The sequence below is a fragment of the Leptonychotes weddellii genome, chromosome 4 (genome assembly GCF_054177405.1).
Source record: "Leptonychotes weddellii isolate Sample4059 chromosome 4, ASM5417740v2, whole genome shotgun sequence".
Lineage (NCBI taxonomy): Eukaryota > Metazoa > Chordata > Mammalia > Carnivora > Phocidae > Leptonychotes > Leptonychotes weddellii.
The window spans coordinates 23,459,800-23,472,554 of NC_138372.1; the positions used below are offsets into that span (position 1 = coordinate 23,459,800).

At 48.9% G+C, this 12,755-nt stretch overlaps 1 protein-coding gene across 1 annotated transcript in view; it reads right to left on the bottom strand.

Annotated features, from left to right (window-relative positions):
* Positions 1-12,755, bottom strand: part of CSMD2 (CUB and Sushi multiple domains 2) — a 204,497-nt gene that overhangs the window by 111,714 nt on the left and 80,028 nt on the right. The window contains exons 16-17 of the mRNA XM_081816844.1: positions 10,930-11,068; positions 7,411-7,598 (exon numbers count right to left, since the gene is read on the bottom strand). Of these exons, the coding sequence (XP_081672970.1) occupies positions 7,411-7,598; positions 10,930-11,068 (327 nt within the window). The remainder of the gene's footprint in view (positions 1-7,410; positions 7,599-10,929; positions 11,069-12,755) is intronic.

Consider the following 12,755-nt stretch of genomic DNA (forward strand, 5'->3'; position numbering starts at 1 on the left):
CTAAAGTCCTTTCCCCACTACCGGTCTGCGAGTCTGTGCCCATCCGCAGCGCGCGAGGCTGTCACTCGCCAGTGGTGTAGGATCCCCATGTTCAGGCACCCTCCCGCTGCCGTTTATCCTCCGATATCTGCCTGCAGAATCACGGCTCTCCGCTTTGTACCTCACAACCAACCGCCTGTGATATTCTGTTTGTAGAGATCCAGATCTTCTTACATCTCAGGCTGGTTTCGTGGGCGCTCAGAGTGGTCTGGTAGATATCCAGCTCAATTCCGGGGACCAGTTGAAATAGGGTCCCCTACTCCTCCACCATCTTTCCCCCCTCCACCCAGTTTTTTTCTATCTCCCTCCACTAGAATGTGGGTTCCATGAGAGAGTTATCCAGTTTTATCTCCTGCGCTAGTCCAGTGCCTGGTACATGGTAGGCACTCAATAAATGTCTCTTAAATGGATAAATGTGGGACTTCTAAAAAGGCTGCTTAAAAGAAAGTGACTCAGCTGAGAGAATGCTCATTGGCCCTTTATTCCTCTTTCCTCCTTCCCCCAGTCTGAACTTAGACATGATGGCTGGAACTCCAGTTGCCATCTTGGATCCTGAGATAGCCATGATGATGGGAGCCATGTCTTAGCATGGTATAGCAGAAAGACAAGAGGAGCAGGGATGGGGTTGGGGGTGACCTCATCATCTCTGGATGACAATCTCTAGATTTCTTTTACAGGAAGGAGGATAAACGTCTACCTCATGTAAGAAGCTGTCTTTTGGGTAACAGCTGGGCACATCTGTCCCAGAACTTTACACTGTCAGAAAGCCCTTTCTTCCTGTCCCCATATGGCAAAAACTCCTATACTTTTTAATGCCACCTTCTCTTGAGCAAGTTTCCTGAACTTTGCCTCCTGTCTGGCAGAATTCTGTTTTTATTTCCTGAATAATAGCACGTGTGGCATTATCTTCGTAGGATGGATGAGTGTATTTCTTTCCAGTGGATTCTGGACTCCTAAAGGACAGGGACCATCACCTATTCTCTTCATAACCCTGGCAATTAGCACAGAACCTGGTATTAGAGCTGGCTCTGTTTGGCACATAATGGCTACTTCATAAATGAATGCTGATTGTTTGGCTGAACACCTCAGGGCTTGGCAAATCCACCATCACATCAGCGATTCCAACTACAGACTGTATTTTATAGTTACTCACATGTCAGAGCAAGAAGAGCTCATCATTCCAAGCATTATCACATTAATGAAAATGACAAGGGTAATGATAATGATGATAGCCCCTTACAGAGGAGTATCACGTTATGATTTTCAAAGTACCTTCCAATCTGTTATCTCATTTGTGCCTCACGATGGCCCCTGCAGCAGACAGGGCCAGGTGTGCTCCTGTTCAGGTTACAGATGAGAAATGTGGTGATCAGAGAGGCTAAATGAGTTTCCCAAGCCATTCAGCTGGTAAGAAGTAGAATTAAGACCAAAATCAGGTCTTTAGTCAGCCAGACCAGAGCTCGGCTGCAAATGATAAAACTATAATGACTGAAACATCACTGGGATAATAATAAATAAAAACCAAGCCCTCCAAAACAGGGGCAGTAAAATAACCAACTTCTTTTCGTCCTAATATATAAGGAACATTTCTAAACATTGTAATAGCAAGACACCGAAAAGAGCAATCTGCACACCCAACCAGTAAGGAACTGGTTAAAAAGGCTGGCTTACAGCCATCCACCAAAATACAAGCAGGCTTCAAAAAGAATTGCAGAAGTCTTTGAATACCGATATGGAAAGATGACCAAGATCTATCATCAGACAAAAACCAAAACAAAGTAAAAACAAACCCCTATGACAGATTAATACATATGGTGTGATCTCTATTCGCATAGAACAGAGATCAGCAAACTATAGCCCACAGTCTCACTGCCTGTCTTTGTATAAAGTTTTAATAAAGTTTTATTGGAACACAGCCATGCCTATATTTTTAAATACTGCCCATGGCTGTTTTAGCATTACAACAGCAATGCTGAGCAGATGTAACAGAGATCGTCTGGCCTGCCAACCCTAACTATTTATTGGTTGGTCCCTTACAGAAAAAGTTTGCTAACCCTTGTTATAGAATTTGCACTACTTTATATTTACATAAAATATCTCGAATGAGATAACAAACCATTAATAATGGTACTTCAGGGGATGGTAGCAATGGGAGGTGTTACGTTTTTAGAGTACATCTTATGTGCTTCTATATTGTTTGAATTTTTCCAACAAGCACGTGCTACTTTTAAAATGGCAACCATGAACGTGTTTCCATTTTGAATTTCCAGAAGAACGACCCATGGCAGCGGTGGGTCGTGGGTGGTGTTTGTGGTAGCAGGTGTGGAAATCTGGTTGTAACTCCTTGGCCCATAGTGTCACGTCCAAGGGCTTGAAAGAGAAAATAGGTACTTTTTAGTACCTTCTGGTAGAAGCTGACCTTGGCCTTTCCTGAGTTATTTCAGATTCTCTAACGCAGGCTTCAAACTCTTCTTCTGAACTTCTTCAAACTCCCTCTGTCTGCAACACTTGCCCAGCCCCGTTCTTGCACAGCGGGCTTCTTCTCAACCTTTAGGCCTCTGTTTAAATATCACCCACTGGGCGAGGTCCTCACCTTCACCAACTGCCATTCTGTAGTTGACTCCCCATTTTTCTTTCTCACAGCAGCTTTCTCTTTCCCAACTTCTGCTTCTTACTCCTTGTTGGTCTACTTACGTATTGTCTGTTTCCCTCACTCACCTTTATGTTACCTTAGGGTGGGGGCCATGACCACTGTGCTCACCGCAGTAGCCTCCATATCAGCATAGGGCATGGCAGGAAGTGGGAGCTCAATAAGCATTTGTTGAATGAATGAATGGTCTCTACACTCATGCATGGGCATCCTAGCCTGTCCCTGCCCAGGAGGAGACCACCTCACCTGCCGGAAGATGACAACAAAAGTCCCCCCAACCATGCACCCATTCTTCTGATGTTTTTGGCTTGGAGAAAGACACTAAGTCTCTCTGAGTCTCACTCTTAGTAACTGTATCCAAAAACCAGGATCCTTCTTATCCCCTCTGTTTCCTTCTAGCAAAGGGTAAAGCTACTCAGGTGGCTGAATTCAGATGAGAATGCCTCAGAGCATGGTCTTATAGAAGTCCACAAATGACATGATTGCATTCAGAATCATCTAGAAGACCTGCCTAGAATGACTCAGACACCACAACCACCTTCCAGGAGCAACTGGACAGAGACACCTACAAACTCGCCCATTACTGCCTTATAAGTAGGTGAGCCTCCAAGATCTCTTTGGTGGCAGAAATGTCTATCCATCTGGTTGTCAGGAGGATGTGAAGTCCATGGAGGCAGGAATTTTGTTTTGCTTCCCGCTTTGTTCTCAGCCCCTATAACAGTGTCAGGCATATAGAAGGTGCTAAATAAATATTTATTGAGTGAACAAAAGAGTAAAACTGCATGATCTGCCCTTGGCCCTAATGAAAAAGCCTAATTCCATGACATTGTTCACTGGATGCTTGCCTTAAGCCTGGTCAGTCTGAAGGTCCTTTGGATCTGGAATTGGGACCCAGACTGGGAAGTGATTCAGAGTCAAGAGTGAGACGGCCACACTTGTCCTAGGGTAAGCAATGAACATGCATCTGCAGAGAGAGAGGAGAATGTAGCAGATCCTCAGGAAGAAGCAGGGAGGAGACCAAGTGGTCCTGGAGACAGGAGGTAATCTCAACCTTTGATTCTTCCTTCCTGATTTCAGTCCCTTGGAAGTTTATGCTTCCTGCTCTTGAGCTCTTATATTTTAAAAATATGTTCCCTTTTTGTGTTAAGTGACAGGGAGTTTTTATTATGTGTACTATGTGTATTAAGATATAGAACCCCTTTTAGCTTAAATTAGTTTGGCCATTAATTTTCTTATAAGGAAGTTTTTGTCTCAAGTTGGTTTGAACATGTTTTGTTTTTTTGCATTTTTATAATAAATTACCCCCTTTTTTGTTGAAGTTGGTCTGAGTGGGTCTCTTGATTTGAAACTAAATGACCCCTGACTCAGCTGCGACCACCTGGTTTTTGTTTCCCACCTGGGAATTTGGCAGGATGTGGGGAAAGGCCCCTGGTCTATGTGCCTGTGGTCAGAGGAGGGATTGACCTCAGAGAGTGGTTTTCACTGGACTAAGCCCAGCGGAGTCTGGCAACATCTCTCTACATTACTCCCCTTACTTTCCAAACCAGGACGCTTGAAGCCACAGCTCCCAGGAGACCCAGATACTCAGCCTTAGAGGAGCCCTGGATCTCTCTAAAAGACAAGACAGCATTCTGCCTCTGGACACAGGATGGCATCTACATGGATGCGGCCAATTCTTCTCTTCCTAAGGATCCAGACCTGCCTCAGTGTGCTGGTCCTTAGTGGGTTACCTCTCAATGTATGGTGTTCTATGGACTCGCGGAGCACGGTGTCTCAATTCTTTGCCATGGATCGGAGACATAAATAGGACACATATACACACACACACCACAAATATTCATGTTATAAATATTTCACACTCATGTGTGTGCAAAACATCATCTCACACTTTATATCTTCAATAAACAGAAAACTGTACTGCATTCGACAGGGCTAGCCCCATGAGGAGGATTCCAAACTCTTCTCTCTTCCCAACGAGAGCAGAACACATGAAATATCCATTTCACAGGAAAGAAGGCAACGGATGGAGAAGGTGGATCAAAGTGTGCGCCAGGTAGCTCCTGGCATTGGGGCCTGTGCTGGGGGCTGTGCCTCTTTCCTACCCCCACACCAGCTCTTTCATGCACTGCGCTGTTCCTCTTTGTTGGGTGAGGCAGGGATGCTCAGAGAATGTAAGGGACTTGCTTAAGGTCATACAGTTAATAAGTGATGAAGGCCACCCCGTAAAGACATTGAGGGGATATTGGCGGGGATATCATTGAGGCCATGGGATTCAGTAGCAGAGTAGACCCATTCCAGGAATCCAGGGATCCTGGGATGGGGAGAAGGAGACCATGGGGGCAAGGCAGAGGGTCCCTGCATCCCATGAAATGGGCTGCCTGACCAGAGGCCAGGGCCATAGGAGAGGGATGACTGATATTAGGGAGTGTGCCATCTGAGAAGGAAGGAAGGAAGGAAGGATGCCTCAGGCCTCACCAGGAACCTCCCGCCCCAAACAGGCACATTTATCTTAGTGCTTGAACCACAGACGCCAACAAGGTGGTGGAGAGTGCATGGGCGGGCATCACCTCTCCCCTCTCCCCAGTAACTAGCCTCCTTCAGCCACTCGGCTGGCTCAGATGGCTGCCTGGCAGGCCTTATTCCCTGGGGCTGTGTTTCAGAACTAGGGACCCCTGCAGATGCAGTCTTGGACCAATAGCTGAAAGTGCAAAGGGCTTCTTTGGGAAAGAGGGCCTGTAAGTGTGGCTCCAGCCCGTGGCTTCAGTGGAAGGGACTTGGGGAGAGGTGGCTGTGGCCAGGATGCCGTGAACCCAGGAGCTTACTGTATCCAGGGATGATGAGCTGAAGTCCTCTTGTGAAGGGGCTGGAGGGATGACCTCTGGGGTGACATTCTGGAATCTCCACCAGGGAGAAGACCCCAGCAGGGACAAGCTGGAGGTGGCTAAGGCGGTTGCTAATGCTTGGCCAGGGCTAAAAGCCTTCACTTGTGGTGGCTCCAAGTGCCACGTTTGTGTGACTTTTTCTGGTCGAGCTCAGCCACTTGAGTGTGGGTGTGACACAGGGTGCCATTCTGCAAGCCTGCGACAGAAGGGCGTGGGGGCAGGGAACTTAGGGTACTTCTGTGGGTGTGATGGAAGAGGGGAGCAGTAAGAAAAGTGAAGATGATAATATGGCAGTGGGGACGGCGGTGGTGGAGCAACAGTCCCGGGCTGAGTCTAAGTCCCAAGTCATGCCTCTCAGAATTCCACGCTATGTGACCTTATTTGTTCTGATACCAGTGTAAGCAGTAGGATTTGGGGACAGGAGGTTTACTGAGTGGCAGGTATCTGGAGGAAGAGAGGATGGCAAAATATACACTACCCAGGCCAGCCCCACGGGGAGAGAAGACCACGGCAAAACCTTCTCTACTTTGTGCACTAAGTATCTTCTAGAACTGTATCTGGCAAAGGGCAGGCGGTCGGCAATTTCGAGGATTTCGATGTGTTGATGGATGTGGAGTACTTAGGACTGTGCTGGCAGGTGGTAGATGCTACGTTAGCTATTGTTATGATTGGTATTATTTGCGAGTGTATGTGAGACATTCCCAGCAGTTGCCAGAAATATTTAATTAAGGAACCCTTTAAAAGGTTGCTGAGGTCCGACACTATGCAAGTGGGGGACATGAGTCAGAAACTTTTTAATTTTAACGGGTAATATGACCCCATTTGTCCACACAGGCTGAGGAGGCTCGGGTGAACTTGGGTTAGAGCAACAGTAACAAAATCAATCATCTCTAGAGTATCCGTAGAGTGTTTAGTACCTACTGGGTACTGTACTCCTACATATAATATGTATGTGTAAAATATCTTTTAATTTTAACCTTCTGCAGCATAATTATTATTACCACCACTTTATAGACGGAGGAATGGGTTCCAAGAGATAATAACTTGCCAAGCGCACAAATCAAGCAAGAAGTGGAGCTAGGATTTGGATGATGGTGTCCGGGATAATTAGGGAAGAAGAAAAGGTCACACAGAGAATAACAGGGTAGAAGCACTCGGAATGGCTGGGAGCCTGGAGCCTCTCTTACTCTTGCTGTTGGAACATTATGGGGCACCTGCAATGTGCCAGGCGCCGGACTAAGGGCTCCGAAGCACAGGGTCACGGATCCTCACGACGTGTCTGTGAGGCAGGGATCAGTCGACCATCGTTTTACGATGAAGGAATGGAGGGTTTGAGAGGTTCAGTAACTCGCCCCAGGCCACACAGCTGCGGAGTGGCAAACATGAGCCCGGGACGCCGTTAATCTGATGGTCTAGGCTCTCGACCGGGCAGGGAGCGAGGCCTGTTTGTTTGTAAGGAGATGTTTATGGGAACACGGCCGTACCCGTTCCTCTATAGTTTGTCCTGGGCCGCTTGAGGGCAGCAGTGGTAGCCCTGGGTGGTTGAGACACAGATCGAATGCCTCACGAGCTGAAAATATGGACTCTCTGGGCCTTTAAGGAAAAATGTGCTGAGGCCTGCTTTGACCCCTCTGCTTGGGCTTGCAAGGACTGACCCTCACAGGAAAAGGACAGGAGAGGAGCAGGGATGTGGAAATAGAAATGAGGTGCGAGGACAGTGCCGGGGCACATGGGAGGGAAAGGCTAAGCCACCTGGAGGGCCACAGGGAGGGCAGGGGCTCTGCCGGTGACCCCACCCCTCTGCCGGCTCGGGCTGGCTCTCGGCCACCAGGGCCCTACCTGTGTAGTCGATGACGAAGCCCGCACTGCTCACGGACGCGTCACTGCGGAAGGCGAGGAAGAGGCTGTTGCTACTGCTCTCAATGCGGCCTGGGAGCTGGGAGCCATAGAAGCTTCCTATGAGAGGGCTAAGGGAGTCCCGTCCGTCGTAGATATGGAGGAAGTCATAGCCAGGCTCCAAGTTAAAGCTGGGGAACAAAAACATCCCGCCCCCACCCCACTAAGGTCAAAACAGGCTCAACCGAGGGAGGGGGGCCTCCCACACAGTGAGCCCTCCACCCCACCGGTGCCCAACTCCTGGAACTTCCTGGTGGGATGGAGGGGGGAAGCCCCGACAGCCTCCCAGTCGGGCCTGGAGATGGATAAGCCAGGCCTGGGGGCAGAGGAGACCGGCCCTACAGTCAGTGCCCAGAAAACTAGAGCTCAAAACCCAACACCCTCTTTCTGGAAAAAACAAAAAAAAAATATTTTTAATTGAAATACATTTGACATATAATATTGTGTAAATTTAAGTTGTGCAACATGTTGATTGGATACATTTTATACTGTAATATGATTGCCACAGTGGTGAAAACTAGCTCCTTTATCGCATCGCACACAGGTATCACGTCTTTCTAGTGGTTGGAATAACTAAGATCTAGTCTCTTAACAAGTTTGAGGATTATAGTACAGTACTGTTGTCTGTATTCACTATACTCTGCACAGAAGGGAAAACAAGTTGCCAATTCTATATATTGAGCTCTCTTATCTGCCTCCGATGGTCTTTAGATTGTGTTCTTCTGCACCTCCATTTCCAGGAGGGAAAGAGTCACCCAGGGGGCCATTCCTAGGCAGGGAGGGGTCTAATCTCATGAAGAACCTGGCTCCATCCCCTCATCCCTGCGCCAGTTCCCAGCTCTTCACAGATTCTGCTATCACCCCGCTCCTGGCGCCCACGAGCATGCCTCTTTCTTAGTTATCTTGACCCTCATGTGGGAAAAAAAGCGAATTAAAAAATTGGCAAATTGGATATTAGAGTCCTTGAATATCATCGATCCCACTGGATTGGCTAGAGTGAAAATGACGGAAAATGCCAAGACTGGCAAGAATGTGGAGCCCCTGGGATCCGGGGTGTGTGTGGGGGGAGCCAGATGTATACTGGCCTCCTTCTTCCACGGCACCCTCACACTGGGGTCACCTGCAAAGGCACACCACCACCGCTGGGTGGTGTGGTCTTCTTGCTCTTATAACTCTGCTTCCAACCACCTGCTCTTGCAAAAGTCACCAGGGAAGTGTCTTGGAGGGAGTCAGTCTTGGTCAGATTACGGCTCCACCACTTTCTAACTGCCTTCTGTCTGTCCCTGTCTTCCTTCAGTCATCACATTTCGTCTGAGCACTCTCAATATGCCAGGCATGGTGCAAGGTGCTCAGGACACAGGCATATGTCAGACGCCACACCTTCTTCAAGATGGCGATGGGGCTGAAGGAAGCGACGGATGTGAAGACAACAAAGCAAAGTATAAAGTCTGTACAGGCACATGGGATCACAACACAAAGTTCCTCGGGGAGGAGGGAATGAAACTTTCATGGAGGCCAAGCTGGTGTCAAGTTTTGGGAGATGCAGAGACCCCCCAGTAGTTGGACAAGGAGGGAAAAGGAAGTCTCCATGAAGGGAGAAGCAGAGGCGAAGTCACAGGGGCAAGGAGTAGTCTTGAAGCTGTGAGCAGTTCAGTCTGGCTGGAGCTCAGGGGTTATGACGGGGTGGTGGGGACTGAGTGGAGAGGTAGGCAGGGGCCAGATTGCTTGGACTGAAAAACCAAAGTTCTGACTTTATAGGGAAGAGGAAGCCATGACAGGATTTTAAAATAAGAGATCGAGTTGTTTGTGTGTTTGTTTTCAAATTGAGGTATAAGTTATACCCCATGAAATGATCAGCTCTTAAGTGTATCACCCTATGGGTTTTGATACATGCATAGCAAGACCCAGGACATTCCCACCATCCCCAAGTGCTCCCCTTCCCAGTCAATCTTCACCACCCCCAGAAGCCACCACTGAACATATTTTTATCATCATAGATTCATTTCGCTGATCCTAAAATTTCGTATAAGTGGAATCATACATTATGGACTTTTTTGGGTCTGTTTTCTTTCGCTCAGTGTGGTATTTTTGAGATTCAGCCATGTTGCATGTATCAGTCATTCATTTCTTTTTATTGCTGAGTAGCACGTTATCATATGTTCCAATGAAAGATGAGGTGGTTATTTTAGCATTTTCACATGACAAGATCACTTCCACGGCTAACTTAAGAAGAGGTTGGCATGGGAGGAAGATGGGGGCAGAGGAACCAGTCAGGAGACTATGGTAGTAGTTTGGATGGGAAGTAACAAGAGTTTCAACCAACATAGTGGCTGGAAGGCTGGAGAAGAGGGGAAAATGTGAGGCTTGTTAAGGCAGCAGAGGTTCCACACCTTGCTCCCTAACGGAAGCAGCAGGGCAGGTGCATGATGGCGGCACTCCCCAGGGGTCAGAAGAGAGCTCTTCTGGGGAGGGGAGGGAGTCATAGGCTTAGGTGTGTACGTGCTGCATTTGTGGCGCCTGCAGGCACCAGACCCCCAACAATTGGATAGGAGAGCCTGCAGCTCAGAAGGCAGTCTGGGCTGTGGTAGTGTGGAGTCTCCAGTTTATGGGACGAAGGTGAAGCCATTGGAGCAGATGAGCTGGCCTGGGAAGGAAGTGTGCATGAGAAGAGAAAGGGCGACAGAGCCTGGCCAAGGAAGGGGGGTATGATGAGGAAGCTGTAAAGTCACAGAAGCTGGAGAACCAGAGGGGAGTAACTTCACAGAAACCAAGGAGAAAAAGAAGGGTACGGATGGAGGGAGTGATCGAGAGGTGCAGCGGGATAAAACATGGGAAGTGTCATTTTGCGTGGCGACCAGGAGGTCGCTGGTGTCTTTTATCAGAGGACTTGCTGGCGGAACCACGGAGGCAGAACCCAGCTATCAGTGGTCTGAGAGCGAACAGGCGGCGAGGAAGTAGACACAAGCAGAGATGATTCTTTTGAAGAGTTTTCCTCTAAAGGGATAAAGGAGGCAATGCAGGAGCTGGATGGGGGAGGCCCTGAGAAAAACCTGAGCCTGTTCGCACACTAGGGAGCATGAGGGAAGGAGCCCGGTGACAGCAGAGGGGGGAAACACAGGGGAGCAGTGGGAAAAGGATCCAGCAAGGCCCTGCTTTCTGAATCTCAACATCTTCAGAGATAGATAGATAGAAAGAAAGAAAGAACGAAAGATAGAAAGAAAGAAGGGAAGAAAGAAAGAATAATAGCCACTTCATCAATTACAGGGTTTAAATAAGATAACACGGGTGAGGCTGCTGAGTACAGCGCAGGGCACCAGGAGATATCCAATAGACGCTAGTTTCCCTCCTTTGGGCTCCTTCATCTGCTCCCAGCGGACCTGTGTGCACTCACCTGGAGACCCCGGTCTAAAGCCCCTAGTTGCTCTGAGCCCCTCGTCTCCCACCCGGGGGAAAGGTACATACATGTTAAATACCAGGGCGATGACGTAGTCCGGAGAGACGGTCACTTTCCAGTCACACTCCTTGCCTGGTGGGTAAGGTTCTGGGTAATTTGGCGACAGAATGACGCCTGATGGTCCCGTCAGGTCTCCCCCACAGGGCGCTGGGGAGAGAGGAAGACAAAGGTCAGCCCTGGGTGCTGGCAGGCACAGTGGAGGAGGTGCTGGGTCTGGCAGACCTGAGTGAAAACCTGACTCTAGGGGCCAAGAGGAGGGTGGGATGTAATGGATACAGGGTTTTACCTCAAAGTGACGGGTATGTTTTAGAACAGAGGTGGTGGTTGCATAACATTGTGAATGTAACAAATGCCACTGAATCATTCATTTTAAAAAGGTGAATTTTATGTTATGTGAATTTCACCTCGATAAATTATTAGAGACAAAACCAAACTACCTGGCCCCACCACTTCCTGGCCGTGTGACCTTACGGAATTTACCTAACCTCTCTGGACTTCAGCATCCTTTCCCTATTGCAGGAAGAGGTACTATTTCTCTCAGGGATGGTAGTAAAGATGTTGGAGAGGTCTGTTAAACCATTTGGCATATGGTAAATAGTCAATATTTGGAAATAGTTGACACTCCTTCATCTTTTAGACATTTGAACTACATGGTTTCCTTCCACAGCCTCACGTCCAGTTTCCAGGTGAGCTTTGTGGGTGTTGATCCCCAGTTCCAGTGCGCCCACCATCAGGAGGTGTGAAGAACACAGCCACGTTTACCTGCCCAGCGCGGCTGGCCTCCTTCCTGTCAATGTTCTCGGCATCTGCCTGGAGCTGCAGATACTTTCCAAGTTTCCAGAAGACCTTGTCTAAGACAGCGTGTGCACCTCACTTGGATGGAGATATGACAGAGCTCCATTCGTCCACGGTGGTCCCCACGCCACCCCCCTGAGGACGTACCTTTTAACGGGCAGGGAGGGGGCAAGTGGCTGGTGATGCAGCAAGCGGCTTACCCGGAGCCTGCTGGGGCACTTCCCAGATCCTGAGTCAGGTTCTCCCCTAAATGGCTGGGCCACTGCCCTGTAGCTGTGGGGTCTGGTAAAGCGGGGGCTGGAAAGTGTATGGGGTCGTCAACAGGAAAGATGGTAGAGACTATCAATATAGCGTGGTCTGAGAAACCCCACAGGGCGCCATTGGAGGTTGAAGTCAAGTAGGTCAGCAGGGGGCCCATAGGAGCAGGGAAAGCCGTTCAAGGAGAGGCCAGAAAATCCGAGACTGGACACGGAGGTGGGAGCCAAGGGCATATCCAAGACCCAACTCGAGAGCAGCCACTCGCTTGTCGCAGAGCTGAGCTTTATTGCCTCACGCTGTAGCTTTCACCCAGGGTAAGCCTCCGAGGGCTCAGTCAATGCCCACCGGGTCTTTTTAAGAAACAGCAGGCTTCGGGCTGGGCCGTAAAAGCCCCAACATGGCCGAACATAAAGCCTGAGTGATCACGAGAGTAGTGGATTTGCCCCCTGCCCCATGGAAAATATATCCCAAGTCCCAACTGGAACACCAGGAACACTCAAGGGGGCCCTTATTGTAGGTCCGACATGACACACAGCATTCTAGATACCTCATCTCATTTACATCTCGTAACCACTCAGTGAGCTATGGATTCTCCTTCCTGGCTTAGAACCGAGGAGCCCAGGGTTCAGGGAGTTGAAAGACCCGCCCAGAGTCACTCTGAGACTCGACCTTCATCCGTCTGGCTCGAAAGGGCAGCACTTTTGCACTCTTCCACTCGGCTCGGAATCGCGGGTGGGGGAGAAGAGGAGCAGCCCCCTCTGGGAGAGCTTCAGTGAGCAAG